Here is a 17,698-nt window from a genome sequence, read left to right on the forward strand (position 1 = left end):
GCCATCATCCCCTTCATCCGCTCAAAGTCCTGTTCTGTGACATCCCGGGACTGGTCCAGGACAAACACCAACTCAGTTGGATGCACTGGGCACTCAGGTTTTCCTGAAAGACAAAAGAAAAAAAACATGCCTCCTGTCCTGTAGAATGTTTGCCTAAAACCAATACATGGAAAGCAAAATCATTTTAAATGCTAACTGCTCAAATATTTAAGCATTAAATAATTAATAACCCAAATATTAAAACATATAAAATATTAAATGTTTACATCTTGAGTCGTTAAAATGGCTGTTTTAAAAGCTGGCTATATGCTCTGCTGGGATGAGCAGAAAAGAAAACAGTCTAAAATCAACATGATTAGGGACTAAGCTCGTAAATTAATTACCCAATCCCTTCTAAATGGTAGAACCTGTTTGGAAGTGTCCTTAACCCCGCAGAAGCTGGCTCAGAGGCATGGTCGTTTGCATCTGTACTTGAATCATGTTGAAACATAAATTCTTTTCATTTAATGAGGATAAAAACAAGGGGGAAAGGACTTTAAAGGCTGTCAGGACTTCTTTTATAATTAAAAAAAATGGAGGCTAAGAGACTAGGGATATAGCATAGTCAGTGTGTTGCTCGTCTGGCCTGTGCAAAGCCCTGGGTTTGATCCCCGGCACCACAGAAAACAGATATAGTAGCATATGCCTATACCCACACACTTGAATGGTAGAGCCAGGAGGGCCAGAAGTTCTAGGTCATCCTGAACTAGAGTTCCACAGACAAAAGGAATAACTCCATGGCCAGTTATAGTGCATGCTAATGCCAAATCCGTTCATCTCAGCAGAGATGGGAACATAATTTGTTAGCCCCTGAGTCTAATCAGTGGGATGAGCAGATTTTTTTCAAAAATGAAGGGAATGTTGATTTTACAATTAAAAGGTGAATCCTAACTAAGTGTGGACTTGATGCTTCTAGCTTTGTGTTTGTTGGTATACGGTACAAAACCAGTAATGACGCTGGTATAATTTAGGGATACAGGGAAGAAGGGGTTAACAGTGCAGCCTGAAAACACAGAAAAAGTTTTAGTTTTCAAAGAAAAAAAAAAACACTTCAGGGCTAATTTGAAACAAAGCCTCAAACCCAGCATGCTGTTTCCAGGAGCCCAAGGGCTCCGCAGAGTGCAGAGTTCGCGCTGACGGCTTCTGCCTAAGAGCAGGCAGGTGGCGTCTCCATCTACCTACCCGCACCCTATCGGACTCATTCTCTGGCTTATCAGTAATTGAGATGTGATTCGAAAGTTACTTGAAATAAACGACTATGGGATTAAACAGATCCAAAGTTGACACTTCTGGGTGAACTTTTTACACAGCTAGAACAGCCACTCCACAGTGGATTTCACAGTCTCTCTGATGAGTACATTTTTATCTGCTTACCCACAAGAAAACCTAAGGAGTCTACAACACGGTGAAGCCTAGATAAGCAATCAGCTTTACTTCCTCTTTCATGGCTTGGGCTCTTCACCTGCACCTCATCCTTCCTCACCACTGATATTTACCCTTTCCTGTTCGCCCCTCGACATGGTGTGCTGCACCCACACTTACCTTCGCTTATACACATATGACAGGCTGTGAGGGAGAACAAGTGATCTTTCTTTCCGTGTGGCATTATGGATGGAGTCCACCTACCCAGCCTGATGCAGCTTCTAGCTCTACCTCATTTGTTTTTAACATGCTAATCTCTCCTACCACTGCATCGCGGGGACACTGGGCTCTGTTGCTTTCTAGGGAAATGCCTATGTCCACTCCTCTGCTCACAGCTCTGGTATTTGGATTTCTTGCCTTACACTTAGAAAACTGAGGCTCCTTTAGTCCTGACTCTGAGTTCGCTGCTTCAGGGAGGAGCCCTGGTCCAAAAAGTCTCCACCCCTCTCCTGACATTACTCCATTGCTAGGCTGCCTGGGCTCTATCTCAGATTCTGAATTCGTCTCTTTGTTTATCTGGAGTCTCCACAAGAGTGGAAATGTATGATGGATCTTGTCTGCTGTCAACCCTGTCCCCAGCTTAAAACAAGAGACAAGATCACAGGAGGCTTTCGATAAATCCTTACTAAAGGACTGAGTTAGTAGAGGGCAAAGGCTGGGAAATTCATATAATAAGGGTGTGTGTGTGTGTGTGTGTGTGTGTGTGTGTGTGTGTATCCAGATATCTATATTAGGCTGTTACAAATGTGCCAAGTATTAAGCATTGGTAAAACACATAAAGAACGAGATTAAAAGTCACTGAGGCAGGCTGGCGATTACCATTAAGCACGAGCTACCTAGGTCCCAGCATCATCTCCACCGCACATCTCTCTCACTTTATCTGATCCTGATTCTCATTCTGCCCTCTGCATCCTCATCACTGAACCATGGAGGAGACATGACAGAGATGCGGCGGGAGAGAAAGGGAGAAGTGGAGTGGGAAGAGAGATTGGGAGAGGACCAAGGAGAGATGAGAGAGAAAACGGGAGGAGGGAGGAAGGATATTTTAAAAAGTCGGGTGGGTGAATGATGATACATGTCATCAGCCTATGCTTCATAACAAACGGGCTTCTGGTTGGATTGGGAAATGGGGGTGAAACTCAGCTACAGCTGCTGAGTCCTTAGAGCCCACGCGAGTGCTCTGAGTGTGAGCAAAGGAAGGCCAGGTCCAGTTTCTCTCATCACCAGGCTCGATCTTGTCTTCGTGAGTAAAGCGTGAGGTAGATGAAGATCACTCACCGTGTCTGACAGCTGCGAGGAAGAACAAAGGAGAGGGGGTTATTACTTGGTAGGATGCCAGGGTTCTAAACTGTTTGGTAAAACTGGAGCGGTGGGGCCACGTCCACCCAACACTCAAGGCAACAGACAGTCCGGAGAACATAGACTGTGACCCGAATCATGGAACAGCAGGGTTCCATCTGGGGTATAGGAACGGGGGAAGAGGGACAACATGTAGCCATACATTGGCACCCTGTGGCCAGCTGTGGGATGTGGAGACCCTCTCCTCTGTCTGAAAAGGACCATGATGTAGCAGGAGCTGAGCTCAATTTGGGAAGTTAGATGGTCCTGACCTCTCTTTATCATTTCTCCTATATCTATAGATGCCAACTGTATGTGCATACATGTGTGCATACATGCACATATACATACATGCATGCACACATACATCATACATGTGTGTTTGGTTGTTTGATTTTTTTTTTTTTGTGAGGAGGCATAGAGGAGGAGGGGACCAAGTCAAGGCCTGTGTCACTTTCTCCTGATTAGCTAAGGACTGTACCACTGTGTTACAGCCTCAACCCCAAAGGCCTGGATCTTACCTTTACTCTTGTTTTCTGCAGGACTGGGGACTGAGCCCACCAGGGACCTACATCCTAAGCTCAAGTATGTACACATATGTGCAGATGGATATATGCATATATGTGTGTGTATGTCTATGTAAGTGTGTCTATATGTACATATGGTGTCTGCATGGGTTGAGTTTCTCTTATCTGAAAGGCTGGGACTGCTAGTAGTCCTGATTTCAGATTTTTTCAGCTTGGGATATTTACATATATATGTAACGAGATCTCCTGGGGATAGACGGGAGTCTATACACTGAAGGTGAGTTTATACACTGTGTTTCGTGTGCCCAATGTTTTGGCTGCAACTTGTCACGTTGAGGGCAGATGTGACCTTTTCCACATGTGACATTATGTCGGCAATCAAAATGTTTGGGCGTCTGGGAGGGGTCCCCCTGTGTCTGGACATATTTGTATATCATATAATTAGAAGTGAGAGATGTACTCCGGAAGAAATAAACACTGGCTGGGCCACACTGCATAGCCACAGGCCAGGGGTAGTGGTTCACACTTCAAATAATTGGATAAAAAAATGTAGCTTCTCAGTGAGATTCTCTTTACCTTTGTGTTCAAAGCCACACGTGCTGGGCAGCTAGACTGCTGAAGGGTGCAAGGGGACACCTCTACCATGGTAGACTGTCCCATTGGGCAGTGTTGCTTCTGGCTACTAATTTGCAGATGTTCCTTCCCCTGCAAGGCCAGGTCTGAGGAAGCCCTGACCGCATTCACATGGTTGTGTGCTTTTATAAAATACACAGAAGTTATTAACTCCTTTTGTGTTCTAATTCATACTTCTGAAACAATTTTGTGTACTTTGGGACAGATGTGCTGGGTAGGACCCTCACATTTTGAAGGGCTCCTCATTGCTTGTCACTTGGCTTACATGTCAGGTAGAAACCTAGTATGCTAATTCAATCTCAGGATGGCCCTTCTCCACAGGTTCAAGGTACAGGCTGGATTCCCACCTGTGTTGTCTTTCTGCTATGGGAAAGTCAGAGTCCTGAGCAACTCAATGGCTTCTAGAGCCATTAAAATTCTGTGTCTCTGGGCCTGCAGAGATAGCTCAGTGGTCAAGAGCACTTGCTGCTCTTGGAGAGGACCTAGGTTTAATTTCCAGCTACACAGTAGCTTGCAATCCTCTGTAACTCCAGCCTAAGGGATCTGATGCCCTCTTCTGACTTCCATGTGCATGTGCCCCAGTACACTAAGTTGCATACACACATCTGCATAAACAAAACAGATAGGGCTTGGGGGTTTTGTTTGTTTGTGCTTTTTAAGTTCTGTGTCTCTAGAAGTATTGCCCTCTATAAGAAATGGGCTCTGCTTTATCTGAGTTTTCTCCCAAAAATGCCTTGAAGAGACTTTGAACTCTTCCTTTCAGTCGCTACATTTACTTAGGAAGTATTATACATATTCAAACCAATGTTCCACACAGTGCAGGTGAGTATACAGACTTCTAACACCGGTTGGTATTTACGACACTAAGGGTTACGCCCTGTCCTGAGGGTCTCAAATTCAGAAGCGCTTTTGCCAAATCTGAATACCTTTTCGATTTTTACATTTTTTGAGAGAAGAGAAAATTATTGGTGGAGTTAAGTGTTACTCTAAAATTTCCAGTCAATCATTCCAGGGAAAGAGTAGTAAAGCATAAAGAAGAGTCAGGGCTTCCACCCACCGGGCCACATTAACAAAGCTGCCGCTTTCCACTGCCGACCTCAGTCCTGTCAAAAACCGTCTGACACTAACAACCGTCTCAAACTCCACTGATCTGCCCCAGGTTTAAAGCCCACAGTGTATAAGACCGCACCACACTGGGAAGAGGTTCAAACACACACATTCTGGCACAGAGAGGGGAGTTGATATACTAGGTACCTCCCTGTGGACTCAAACTTCACCCATGCCGTCTCTAATCTGAAGAGCCTGGTTGGCCAATCGCATCTGTCCTGAGGGCGCATTTTGCTAACTTCCTTCTGACAGATTGGGGGTGGGGTAGGGGGGTCGTTTTCAGCAGGGTACTTACGACTGTGTTCCCGCACATACTGAATGAGGTCACATGTCTGCAGTTCAAAAAATAAAACACGGAGGATTAACCAACATCTCTGGGTCATGAAGTGTATAAATAAAGTTTAACGGCATGCTCAGCGTGCCCTGATGCAACAGGAGATACATACGGAAAATGAAGCCAGTCCTCGGGCTCCTTTCATGCCCTAGGAAAGGAAATAAGCAAAATCTGTTTTATGGCTGTAGACTTACACCTCAGTAGCCAGGATGCATACCAACACTGCCCTGGGAACCCTTTGAAAAGGGTTTACTCCTCTGAAGTTAAAGGGAGCGAAGAATCCAGGTAGGCCATGCACTGCCTCGTGAAAGATGGCATTGAGGTGGTACACACATGCGCATAAACCTTCAAGGCCGCTTTCCTCCAATCCCGGCCGAGATGCCCAGAACCTCATGGAGCTGCCCACCTGATGGAGGCCCACAGAGCCCTGGAGCAGGCGTTCAGCTTGCAACGAGCAAAGGTTGAGCCATCTGTTCCCAGCTGCCTCTCCTGTGACCAAGTCTAGGAAGCTCCCACCTGATATTACATCTCCACTGTGATCCAGCAGCCAAAACTGAACCTAGACCATTCCTATCCTCGGCTGATGGACGAAGGGGTCAGCTCAGCCTCAACGTCTCACTCAGCGTCATTCTCCAAATGAGTGAATATAAACATGTGTATGTCTGGGGGCGTTCAGGAGGGGTCATAGAGTGGAAAGAACAAAGCTGACTTGGCTTTTTTTTTTTTTTTTCACAGCCCCATACTAGAACAGGAAGAGTCTTGGCTTCTCTCAAACAGAAACACTGAAAGAAATATGCAGTGGTGCCCCACGCAGTCTCCAGATTATGTTCCACAGGAATACAACTTCAACCACACACACTGCTCATCCCTTCACACACGTCCATGCGTGCATGCACACTCACACATTGCACATATACATGTACACACATACATGTGCACATACACATATACACGTGTGCACACATGCATGCACACTTCTTTCACTGAACACTTGCTAATGTAGGATAGAGGCAATGACTGGGTAGATAACCAAACTCACTTCTGAAGAGTGCGAAATCTCAGGCTGCCGAGGCTGCGTGGTAGGTAAGGGCGTCGTCAGCAAGCCTGGTGACCTGAGTTCAGTCACCAGGACACACATGGTGGGAGGAGAGAACTGACTCCTGAACTCATTCTCTGACCCCTACACAATGTGCCATTTCCCAAATAAATCAATATAAAAGAAAATATTTTGGAAGAGAACCTCATTTTGGCCTGATTTTTCCCTTCCACACTCCATTTCTTCCTTCCCTTGTGATATATCTAATCGGCTCCATTTTCTAGAGCTCAAAGAATAGTGAAATATGTGGCCAGGCAGCAGAGGCAGAAGGTGTGTGCACCAGCAAAGTGGCAGGCCCGTGCCCTGAGCTCTGAAGTGTAAAGATCTCACAGGAAATATTTCCACTTACCTTCCTTCCAGGGGGTCCTGGCTCCCCGGGGGATCCTGGCTCTCCTGGAATCCCAGCAGATACCTCAAAGCAGAATTAAGTCACCTTAAAGTCATATTTTATATATGTGTGAGTGGTTTAAATTCAAATTTAAAATATTGACATTATTTCAAAAGTATCAAAGTAAAAAAATTCATTTTAGACAATGGATAGATTTCTAAAATATATGAAGGGACAACAATCAAATTGTTCTTAAAATACTACTTCACCCCCCCCCTTTTCTTGTTCTTTTGGTATTAAGACATCTTTTTAAAAAACTGATATGTACCGTACTTTTTGCTGATTCCTCTGTTTTGGTTTTGTTTCTTTTATAGAAGGTCTTCCAGTATGACTCTGACTGGCCTCCAATTCATGATCCTCCTGCCTCTGCTTCCCAAATTCTGGGATGACAGGTATGTACAACCATGCCTGTATCCCTGCTACCTTTTAATTTATATACTTCTGAACTAAATATTCTTACACGCAAAGTCACTTTTCATGGTATTTCATGGCTATGTGGATACACCGTGATGTATATTCAATTGGTTCCTTGCTGTTGGCAAGTTTGATGTTGCTAACAATGCTATTATGACATAAATATATGCATATATATATGTACATAGACTATATATACACATATATATATGTACATACATATATATATATACACATGTATATACAATTCTGATTATTAGTGAAGATTACTAAGACTAGAATTTTGAATTTTGTTGGATTAAGGTAAGGTGGTCTTCCTAAGAACATGAAGGTAACTAAATTGAAAAACACTCACACAAAATTGTGATCATATGCTGTGTCACAAAATCCATGAACAAAACCAAACCAAACCCACACAATTTGCAACAATGAAAAAAGTCAATGGTTGGCTGGAAATCTCTGTAATAAAAGGGCATAATGGCAATAGTAACAAAACAACAGTTGTCTGTCTGCTGTGTGTAAGAAGTTTTTCTATGCACATTTAACTGTACAGTTTTTCTCAGTAAAAGCTAGGATATAGGGTTGCTTGTGAGCTTGTTGTTTAAGAAACAATGTTGTTTTCTTCACTCAAAATGCCATGGGAGGAGAGGGCTATAGAGATGTTCCAGTGGTTAAAATCACCTCTTACTTTCCCACAGGACCCAAGTTCGGTCCCTCATACCCATGTCAAGAGGTTCATGCCTGTAACTCCAGCTCCAGGGGATTTGGCTCCCTTTCCTGGCCTCTGTAGGCACCTGCGTTCATACACACATACTCACAGACAGACAGACAGATAGATAGACACATTTTAATGCTACAGTATTTATAACCTTTACGGTAATAAGTGAAGTTATCTAAAAGTTAATTTGAAAAGTACCACCTATGGAGAAGTTAAGAATCACTGATGTCCTTTTCCAGTGCCCAAAGGACACTGACAATACTGAAAAATACAGTGGAATGACCTCACTTTATTTAAGAGACATGTTTACCTTCAAGTGAAAGAAAGAAAGAAAGACAAGATTTTAAAGTAAAAATCAACAGTGCAAGGAAAGGAAAGAGGAAGCCTCGGTGTTTGGGGCCTGGAAGGCAGCTGTCTAGGTGTCGTCTTCTGTGAGATGATCTGGCAGAGCTGAGGAGTCTGAGTCCTGAGCCAGCCTGAGGGAAATCAAAGGACCACCATGTTGGGCATCACGCATTCCCAGAGGGCTCAGGCTCTATCAGGGCCAGATGCCCCCAGAAGCAGAGGTGAAGTGGAGAGAGCTAAATAAGCAGCATTAGTGGGGACTACTAATCCAGGTAGTCGGATGCCCTTTTCCCCACTAGCAAAAAACAAAGGTAAATCAGGGTAGGACTCTCCTCAGGGCTGGAGACGGACGTTCCCACACTGAACCGGGAGGCCAAACGCAAAGACGCACATCGAGTCTGAGCCTTCCGCTCTCGTTGCCTGTGCCTTCTAAACTGGCATCAGGATCTGTACGCTAGAAAGGGGTAGAAGGTATTTTCAGAGGGAAATCTGAGTAGAAGAAGGAGTACTGAGAGTGTGTGGGCTGCTAAACGTAGGTCCAGCAGATCGATCTCCCTGAGGCGAATCCATCCTGACTTCCGGGTTTCTAATCAGACCTTCTGTACTCCATTCTCAATGTGAATGCACCACTCATCCTTGAGACACATGAGAGATGAACATCAAGACAGGAGGAAAACCTGGAGGAAACGGACTGTGTTGGACGGAGGACCTGAAAATATTCACTTATGTCCTCAGAGGGATGAGATGCTTCAGCCATGAAACGAGAGCGGTATACTATGGGAAAAGAACAGTCAGGTGTCTGGCAACCAGCTCTTCAAAGGCAAAGTATGGGACATAAATTAAAAATAAAATCAAGATACCTTCCCAGAAAGGAGCACATGAGAGAGGTTATACTTATAAAATAAATAAATACAATACAGAATAAACTAAGGAATTCTATTATACGGAATGATAGATATTTCACATATACAGAGTAGAGGGCATGGCAGGGGAAGGTCAAAAGTCAACAAAATAATAAGCATTTCCTAGAACTAAATGGCACACATTTTCAGGGTCAAGGGACCTGCTAATTCTCAGGAAAGTGTGTGTGTGGGGTCGGGGGGATGGACCATAGGCCCAGTAACAAAGCCCATGGCAGACCTAAGAGGTGATCCAATGGGGTTCCAGAGAGAAAACACTGGTTTATAGGAATCGGAATAGCCTTGGACTTCCCAAAGCAACAAAAGCTGCCAGAAATAATGGAAAACATAATCACTTAAAATAGTCCAAGGAAGAAATTCCAACCCAGAGCTGTACACTCACCACACTATTGACACATCTGGAGGCAATAGAAGTCATTTCAGATGTTCACTGTATCGTCAAACCTTCCCGGCGCCTGTTTCCTCTTATCGGCTTGTTAGGGTTTACATACGAAACTCCCCTCACACCCGCTGATGTGCTGAATTCTTGGTGTCCAGAGGCTGGCCCTATCTAGGATGTTTTAGAAGCTTTAGGAAGTGGAGTTTAGCTGAAGGAGTAAGTCACCCAAAGATATGCCTTAAAACTTACACCACCCCCAGTCTGTTCCCCACCATGACTATGTTCTGCCCACAAGCCCCAAAACATGAACCAAATGACCATGGACTGACCTCTCTGATTCTGGAAGCCAAATGAACCTTTCTTTCCCTTTAGTGTGTTTGTGTGAAATACTTTACCACAGTGATAAGAAAAGTAATGAATACAAGGTTCCTGGCAGAGATCTCCATGATGGGAAATCCAGGTGGGCGTGGGAGTGGGAGGGAGACAGAGAGACCTGGCACGGGTGGAGTAGAGACTTTACAGCCAGGGAGAGGCAGGGTCCCTGCAGAACAGTATCGGTATGAACAGGAGGCCACAGGGAAACCAGATAGAGCCGCTCAGGTTGTGCCTATTGCATATGCAAACGTCTTCAGGGATTGCAAACAGACTTTCAATTCCAAGACCATCTCCTGGGATGAACGAAGCTTTCAAAGGCAAGGAAGCAAGCAGGAGGAAGATGGAGAGCCGTGGATCAATCATCATTTTCTGTTTTGTGCTGAGGGGTGTGGACACGTCAGACAGATGCTCTACCAGTGAACCGTGGCTACAGCCTGGGGTTGCCTTTTTAAATTTATTTTTTAAGGTGACAGATAAAAGCCATTTAAAGTAAAGAAATATAAGATGCTGCCTGACTCAACAGCAGTGCCTGTGGTGAGAGGGCTTGCCGCCCTACATGACAGCGTGTGGAAACATAGCGGGTGGCTCTAACTAGGGAAGGAGGTTGGGTAGTACTGGAATCCAATGCCAGGCTCCGAGCATGTAGTTAAACACTACACCACCCACGGGCAGCCTCCCCATGAAGGCTCCCAGCTCCAGATGGCAATAGTCCCACGTCCCTGCATGAAACCTGTTCAAAGATTTTGGGTTCTTTTGGTCCTTTTTAAAAATATACATATAAATATACATATGCGCACAGATAAAACAGGTTTATAGATTTAAAAATCTATAACTCAGTGAACTCAAGCTAAGACTTGAATAATTCCGAAGAGACTTGAAAAGACATTCATAATTTAAGGCTGAATCTTTCCAGAGAAAACAGCTGCTCTTCCAGGGGAAAACCTGGACATTTTCACTGTTTAAACTTCAATTTCAAATCCAAATATTACTCATGTCAAGGAGTGGGATGGAGCAGTTAGAGGGGGAGAAACCAGAAAGTTACAACAGTCCAACACAGAGAACAAAGAAGGAACAAAAACGCATCTCCAGAGGCCAAGACACCAAGCCTGTATGTTTCCCATCAGTTAAGTGCACTAAAGACTGATGAATGGAGCATCGTAGGGAGGGCCCAGCGAATGGCTGAACTTGTTAGCATGCTGTTGGTGTGCAAGTTAAACCACTCCACTAACAAGCCAAGGGGAAACGATCCAGAGATGTCTCAATGCAGATGACATCTGGACTAGCTTGAAAGCCTTTCCCAATTATTTTCCTAATTATATTCATCTTTGTCATTGCTGAGGGCAAAATGATAAAGGGATTGCCATCTGAAAACACAAGCGTTACAGCTGGAAGCAGCTCCCTTGGGAGCAGCAGGATGAAGGGGACGCTCCTTGTGGTGAAGCCTTATGACCTCCAAACATGAGCCCTACACATAAAGTTTCTGTTTCAGCTTGTAGAGAAGAACTAGATCACAGTAAAATTCACTATGAAGACTGTTCGCATTCTGTCTAAGCTCCGCCCCCACTGTTACCGGGCAACTGCCAGGTATGCCTGACACTATAAAAGGGGCTGCTTGCCCCCTCCTCACTCTCTTGCCCTCTCTTGCTCTTACCCTCCTTCCCCATTTGTCCCCTCTCTTCCCATTCCCTCCCTCCTTCTTTCCATGTGTTCATGGCGGGCCTCTCTCTACTCCTCTACTCCTTTCCTCTTCTACTCTATTTCTCTTTGTCTTACTCTGCCCTACTAACCTCTTAACTCCCCTCCCCATGCCCTGAATAAACTCCATTCTATATTATACTGTTGTGTGGCTGGTCCCTGGGAGGGGGGGTGTCTCAGCATGGGCCTGCTGAGGCACCCCCTTCCCCCAGACCTCCATAGAACACATCCCCCCTCCCTTTATCTTGTTATAAACACAACAAAGACAAACCAGAAAGCTGTCTCAAGTGCATATTTTTCTATAGGGTTTTTTTTTTTTCCCCGAGATCTTGTTCATGAACAGGATGGTAGACCAGTTTTCCCAGTCAGGGTTATTCAGAAGGGAAAGAGGCAGACTTTTGAGAGACAGTTGTCTTTAAGGGTGTCCCATTACAATAAAATCTCCTTTACACACAATCTAAAGTGGATCAACAACTGCAAACATTCTATCCTGTTTTTTCTACCCTTCAGTTCTCTGTAGACATGGGCTCACCATGTAGCTCAGGCTAGCCTTAAACTCGAGATTCTTACATGTCTTTCTAACACTTGTACGAGGAACAGGCCTGTCACATTTTTAACCATCCGTAACCCAAGGTGAGCTGCGACATCCTGAAAAGTTGTGTTTAAGTGACATAAAGCATTAGGTGATACTTGATTCTCCCACAAACTAATAAAGACACATTCAGTTTCACATTCGGACATCTCAAAGCTCAGGAGAAACCTAGTAGGTGATGTTAGGACCTTTAAATAAGCACCTTATTAAAAGTAGCTCAGCAAAAACGTTGAGAATCATAACAAGATGTCATTGGGTATCGGTTTTCACTGTCTTTAGGAAGACTGGATAAACTGGTCATACTGTGTCAGTACAGAAACCTTCTTTGGATTAAAAAACTCTTACTTCCAAGGGTTAAAAATGGTACACTGGCAAGAGAATGGGAAAATGTGTTCACTAAAACAGTTCTTTGCCTTCTTGGTGGCCTTGGGAGATGAGAGTGCTAGATCCATTTTTCATCCCACAAACAGACCTTTAACCAAAACATTTTCTTTGTCTGTTTTTTAAGAATTGGTAACAACTCTAATGACCAGTAACCCAGAAGAGGATCTGCTAAAGCGGCTGAGGAGATGGCTGGTAAGGATATGTTCCTTGTACAAGGTGAGTGACTGACTTAAATTCCAACACCCATATAAAAGCTGCATATGGTGGCCCCAGAACAAGGGAGGCAGAGGCAGGAGGATTCCAGGGGCTTGCTGGCCAGCAAGTCTAGCTGAATTTGTAGGTATCAGGTTCAGTGAGAGAGCCTGAATTAGACACGAAGATGGCAGTGGCAGAGAGATGGCTCAGCAGTGAAGAGCACTTGCTGCTCTTGCTTGGGACCTGGATTTGGTCCCTGGACAGCCACTTGGCCACTCATGACCATGACCCACTTGTAACTCCAGCTGCAGATCTGATGCCCTCTTCTGATTTCTGTGGGCAGCAGGCGTTCACAAGTAAACTTTGAAATATGTGGGCAAACAGATACTTACAATGGTTTTTTTATTATTAAATATTAACAAAAAATGTCAATTGATTGAGAAAGCCACTTAACATTGGCATCTGACCCCTGTTTGTATATACACATACATGACCATGCAATAGGCATGTGTGCACACACACACTCATCATACACATGAACATAATCAATCAACTCGTCTCTTTCCCTCCTCTCCCACACAGACATATATACACACACATATGAACCAAAGTTATTCTGGATAGCTTACCGTTTTGCCTCTGGCTCCCTTGGGACCAGCCTCTCCTGGATCGCCAGGGTCCCCAATATCACCCTAAATGAATATATTAAAATTAAAACTATTGAAATCAAATACATATGTCAGAGAGGCATATCTATGTTTATAAATTGATTCCAATGCAAAGTCTTATACATTTTGTCTTTTAAATTAAAACAAAGTCTGTGTTGCTCTCTCCCCAGTAGCTCTCGCCACTCCCTTCTTGACCAGAACTCAGGCTTCATCAAGAACCAAGGACTCCTTTTGTTTGGTCTTCTGACCTTATGTCAAGGCCTAACACTGAGTTCAGTAAAACTTTCCAGAGAAACAGAAGGCATTGAGATAGAGATTAGCATCATTGACTTGTGACCTGACAGGTGGTTTTTCTAAATATCCTGGGGGTGGGGGGAGATCAAGCTAGGCTAAATCTCACCATCTGGGTTTGTTTTCCCTACATTTTTCTTTTCTTTAAGTCAATAGTTCTCAACCTGTGGGTCACAAACCACTTGGGGAGGGTCAAACAAACCTATCACAGGGTTAAGTAAGACCACCAGAAAATCCAGATATTTACATTTTGATTCATAATAATAGAAAAATTACAGTTATGAAGTAGCCATGAAAATAAAATAATTATATCGTTGTGGAACTGTATTAAAGGGTCACAGCATTAGGAAGGTTGAGAGCTACTGCTTAAGCTATGATAAAAAGCAAAAAATTTTTAAAGGATTATCTTATTCCCTTTACCTATTAAAAAAGGCTTGAAATATTTTGAAAGTTCTTACTCCTAAACAAACAGATCATATTAAAACTTGGTAGGGGCAATCTGTTTCTCCCCTATGCTACCTACTCGGAGGTAGAATATTTGTTTCTCATTAAGTGCCCTAAGATACATCCCCTGGATCTGGAGCATCTTGACTCTTTCAAGGCTGTGAAGTGCACATACCTTTGGTCCACTCTCTCCGGGGAATCCTTCTTGCCCCTGCCATCAACAACAGAGGGAATCAATACATACACACCTGGCCCAAGGAAATTTACATTGACTTTAATTCTACCATTAATTTTAACACTGTGCATCAAGGAAGGTGTGAACCCACTGGAAATGAAGCAACACTCTCAGACCAACAAATTCCAGTTTCTAAATTCAGCTACTCATAGGCTACACATACACGATTGCAATCTAAGAGGAGAGCTAGAAAGTACCGAAGGAGAAAGGGGTGGGGTAATTATAAATGGCCTGTGTTTTATCTGAGTGCACGTAACAGAAGAGGGCCACTTAGCTGTGTCTCTGAGTGACAAGTGACCTTTCTCAGATGGGTTTCAATGGAGAAATTTTAAAAGTTGAAACAGAATCCAGGCTTGACCTTTCCTCTTAAGGTTCTTTGTTTACCTTACTTTGGTCAAAGACTCATGGAAGAAGTTTCCTACTCTAACCTAACGAGAAATGTGTATTTTAAATAAACCATCTTTTCTCTCTCTCTCTCTCTCTCTCTCTCTCTCTCTCTCTCTCTGTGTGTGTGTGTGTGTGTGTGTGTGTTTGTTTGTGTGTGAAGGGGTAACATTAGAGTCCAGAGGAGGACATCATGTGTCTTTGTCTAACACACTCACCATCCTAGTTTTTGAGACTGGGTCCTTCACAGAACCTGGAACTCATTTTGGTTAGGCTAGCCAGTGATCTCCCAAGACCCAGCCATCTCTACCCCAACCTGCTATGCTGGGGCTAAAAGCCTTATAGTGTGGCTAGCATTTACACAGGTGCTGGGGATCTGAACTCAGGTCCTTTTGCTTTCGTGGAAAATACTCTTACAGAGCTAGCCCTTGGCCCCTAAACTGTTTTTTTTTATACAACTTTTAAAGCTTTTGATGAATACCTATTAATGACCACTGTTAAGGGCACACTTTGAATTTACACATACGGATTGCATCAACCAAACCCTTGATCTTCTTCTCACTTCTCAAATTCTAATTATCACTCATCTACCAAAAAAAAAAAAAGGTTTATTCTGATTTAAAAAAAAAAAAACCTTAAGCACATAAGATTCAAAAGGCAAAAGGAAAAATTATCCAAATCTTCCTACATGTAGCTCTAAACACATCTCCTGTCCTAATTAACTTCTAGCTTTGTAAAAATGCATTTTAGGTATGATGGGGTAAAGGTTCTTCTAAGAATATTCTGAGTTTATACTTTAAATTTCTATGTACAAATTTTAAAGAGGAGTTTGGGAAGATGGCTCCAGGCACAAAGTGTTTGGTCTGCAAGCAAGGAAATCAGATCCCTGGCAGCCTGGATCCATTGGATAGAGGCAGGGTCACCCCAGGGGAAGTGGTGGCCAGCCCAGCCCATCAGAGAGCTCCGTGCTTAATGAGAGATACTGGCTCAAAAATATAAGGTGGATCAGGTTAAAGGAGGATCCTCACCCCACCCCATGTTAACCTCTGACCTCCACATGCACATATGTGTGCTCATCCACTCCCCCATGTTTACACATTTTTATAACAAGCTTCATATGTATTCAATTTATAGAGTCTAACATTCAATGTCATAGGCTATTTAATATTGCCTTTTCTGTGGGCTATTAATGTTTTCAATTAGCCTACATTCTGATGGACATTACCAAAACATCTCATTTTTGAGTTTTAATTTTCAAAAATCTTTAGCAAGGGAGGCTTTTCCTCCCAACACCATCTTGGACCATCCCCTGTGGGCCCCACTAGCGGTACACTGGTCCCTTCTACTAGTACCAAACTGACAAATCTGAATCACTCAGATTGCTATTATGGGTCTCTAAAAAATATTTTTGTTTTCTGAGCATAATTGGGTATTTTTCATGATGATTGTGTGCACATATATAAACACGGGCTGTGTGGGTTTGTGCAAACATGTGTGTGTGCGCATGTAGATGAAGGCAGAGGAGAAAGAACCCTGGGTATTGGTCTTTAGGTGTTTTACGCCTTTATTTTGAGACAGGACCTCTGGTGGGCCTAGACCTCTACCATGTGTGTCTGACTAACTAGCCAGGAGCTCCATCTGTCTCTGCCTCCCCCATTCCAGCAGCAGTGGATTACAAACCCCCACTACCGTATCTGGCTATTGACATGGATTCTAGGGACCAAATTCAAAGCAAACTCTTGCTTGCAAGGCAAGTGTTTTACTTACAGAACCATCTTCCCAGCCACTTATGATATTTCTATTATTAGCATATCAGAATCACCAGCCTTCAGTCAGCTTACTCACGTTCAGCCATTTACATATCCAGTAACACGATAACCATTCATTTTTGTTTTTAAGATTTTTGTTTGGACAGATGCATTAAGAAAAATGCTATAAAAGAGTTCTCACTAATAACTTAAGCAACCATAACAACAGAAGACAATGTGGACGGCTCTTAAGCAGAGCCACACACAGGACGGCTAAGATTCATGGCAGTTCAAGCTCTACCAGCTACCAATCACAGAAAAGCACTGATGATTTTCTTTCAACTTTCAATTTTCACCAGCGCCTAGAACCCTGGTGTGGTTCTCTACCACACACCCCATAGTGAACTGTTAAAATAGACTTTGAATTTCACCAGACTGCTTTATGCATTGCCTTCTTTCTCTTCGCCATGGCGAGTCAAACAAAAGCAAATGGAACAGGTCCAGCCTCAGTGGGTGTAACTTACCTTTGTCCCTTTTCGGCCAATGCTACCATATCCTGGGCTGCCGTCGTCACCCTGTAAGCAAAGCAGACAATCACACACATCCAGACTACAGAGAGGTGGGCTTATTTACAGAAGGACATGAGTGATAGATTTTGGAGTCTATCGGGAACCACTAGGAAGCAGGGTCCTCTAGCTGGGTGGGTACCAGGGACTGTGGTGAGGGCACTAAAAGTCCCTGTACAATAGAAATGGTGATTACAGCTCATCATCTATATGGCGTTATGAAAAAATCAAGAGAATATGCTGTACATCAAGTCATCTTTCAGTAAAAGTAGGCAGCATTATGAATCAAACTCTTCGGAGAGCATCTGTATGTCAATACTTCAACTTGAATCTATTTTTAGTTCACTGAACAAACAAATCCTGCAAATTGCATGCTTGTTAGAGAGCTCTGGGCCAAAGGGGAAGGGTGGAATGATTTCTGATAAGGGGGGTCCTGCAGATCAGAGGAGGTCATGGGAGGA

General features: G+C 43.6%; 2 protein-coding genes across 5 annotated transcripts in view; one reads left to right on the forward strand and one right to left on the reverse strand.

Annotated features, from left to right (window-relative positions):
• The window catches only part of Rpl29 (ribosomal protein L29), an 893,235-nt gene that overhangs the window by 161,916 nt on the left and 713,621 nt on the right, over positions 1-17,698 (forward strand). The gene's annotated exons all lie outside the window — the stretch shown is intronic.
• The window catches only part of Col6a6 (collagen type VI alpha 6 chain), a 155,329-nt gene that overhangs the window by 21,526 nt on the left and 116,105 nt on the right, over positions 1-17,698 (reverse strand). Inside the window, exons 26-33 of one of the 3 annotated variants that reach the window (XM_039082609.2) lie at positions 17,196-17,246; positions 14,480-14,515; positions 13,531-13,593; positions 6,846-6,908; positions 5,513-5,548; positions 5,362-5,398; positions 2,740-2,751; positions 1-103 (exon numbers count right to left, since the gene is read on the reverse strand). The exon at positions 1-103 is cut by the window's left edge and continues 391 nt beyond it. In XM_039082609.2, the coding sequence (XP_038938537.1) occupies positions 1-103; positions 2,740-2,751; positions 5,362-5,398; positions 5,513-5,548; positions 6,846-6,908; positions 13,531-13,593; positions 14,480-14,515; positions 17,196-17,246 (401 nt within the window). Of the gene's footprint in view, positions 104-138; positions 5,399-5,512; positions 5,549-6,845; positions 6,909-13,530; positions 13,594-14,479; positions 14,516-17,195; positions 17,247-17,698 lie in introns of those variants that run through there. The other 2 variants (XM_039082610.2, XM_063266454.1) reach the window with 2 other exon arrangements.

Source organism: Rattus norvegicus, chromosome 8, assembly GCF_036323735.1.
Source record: "Rattus norvegicus strain BN/NHsdMcwi chromosome 8, GRCr8, whole genome shotgun sequence".
In the NCBI taxonomy this organism is placed as follows: Eukaryota; Metazoa; Chordata; class Mammalia; order Rodentia; family Muridae; genus Rattus; species Rattus norvegicus.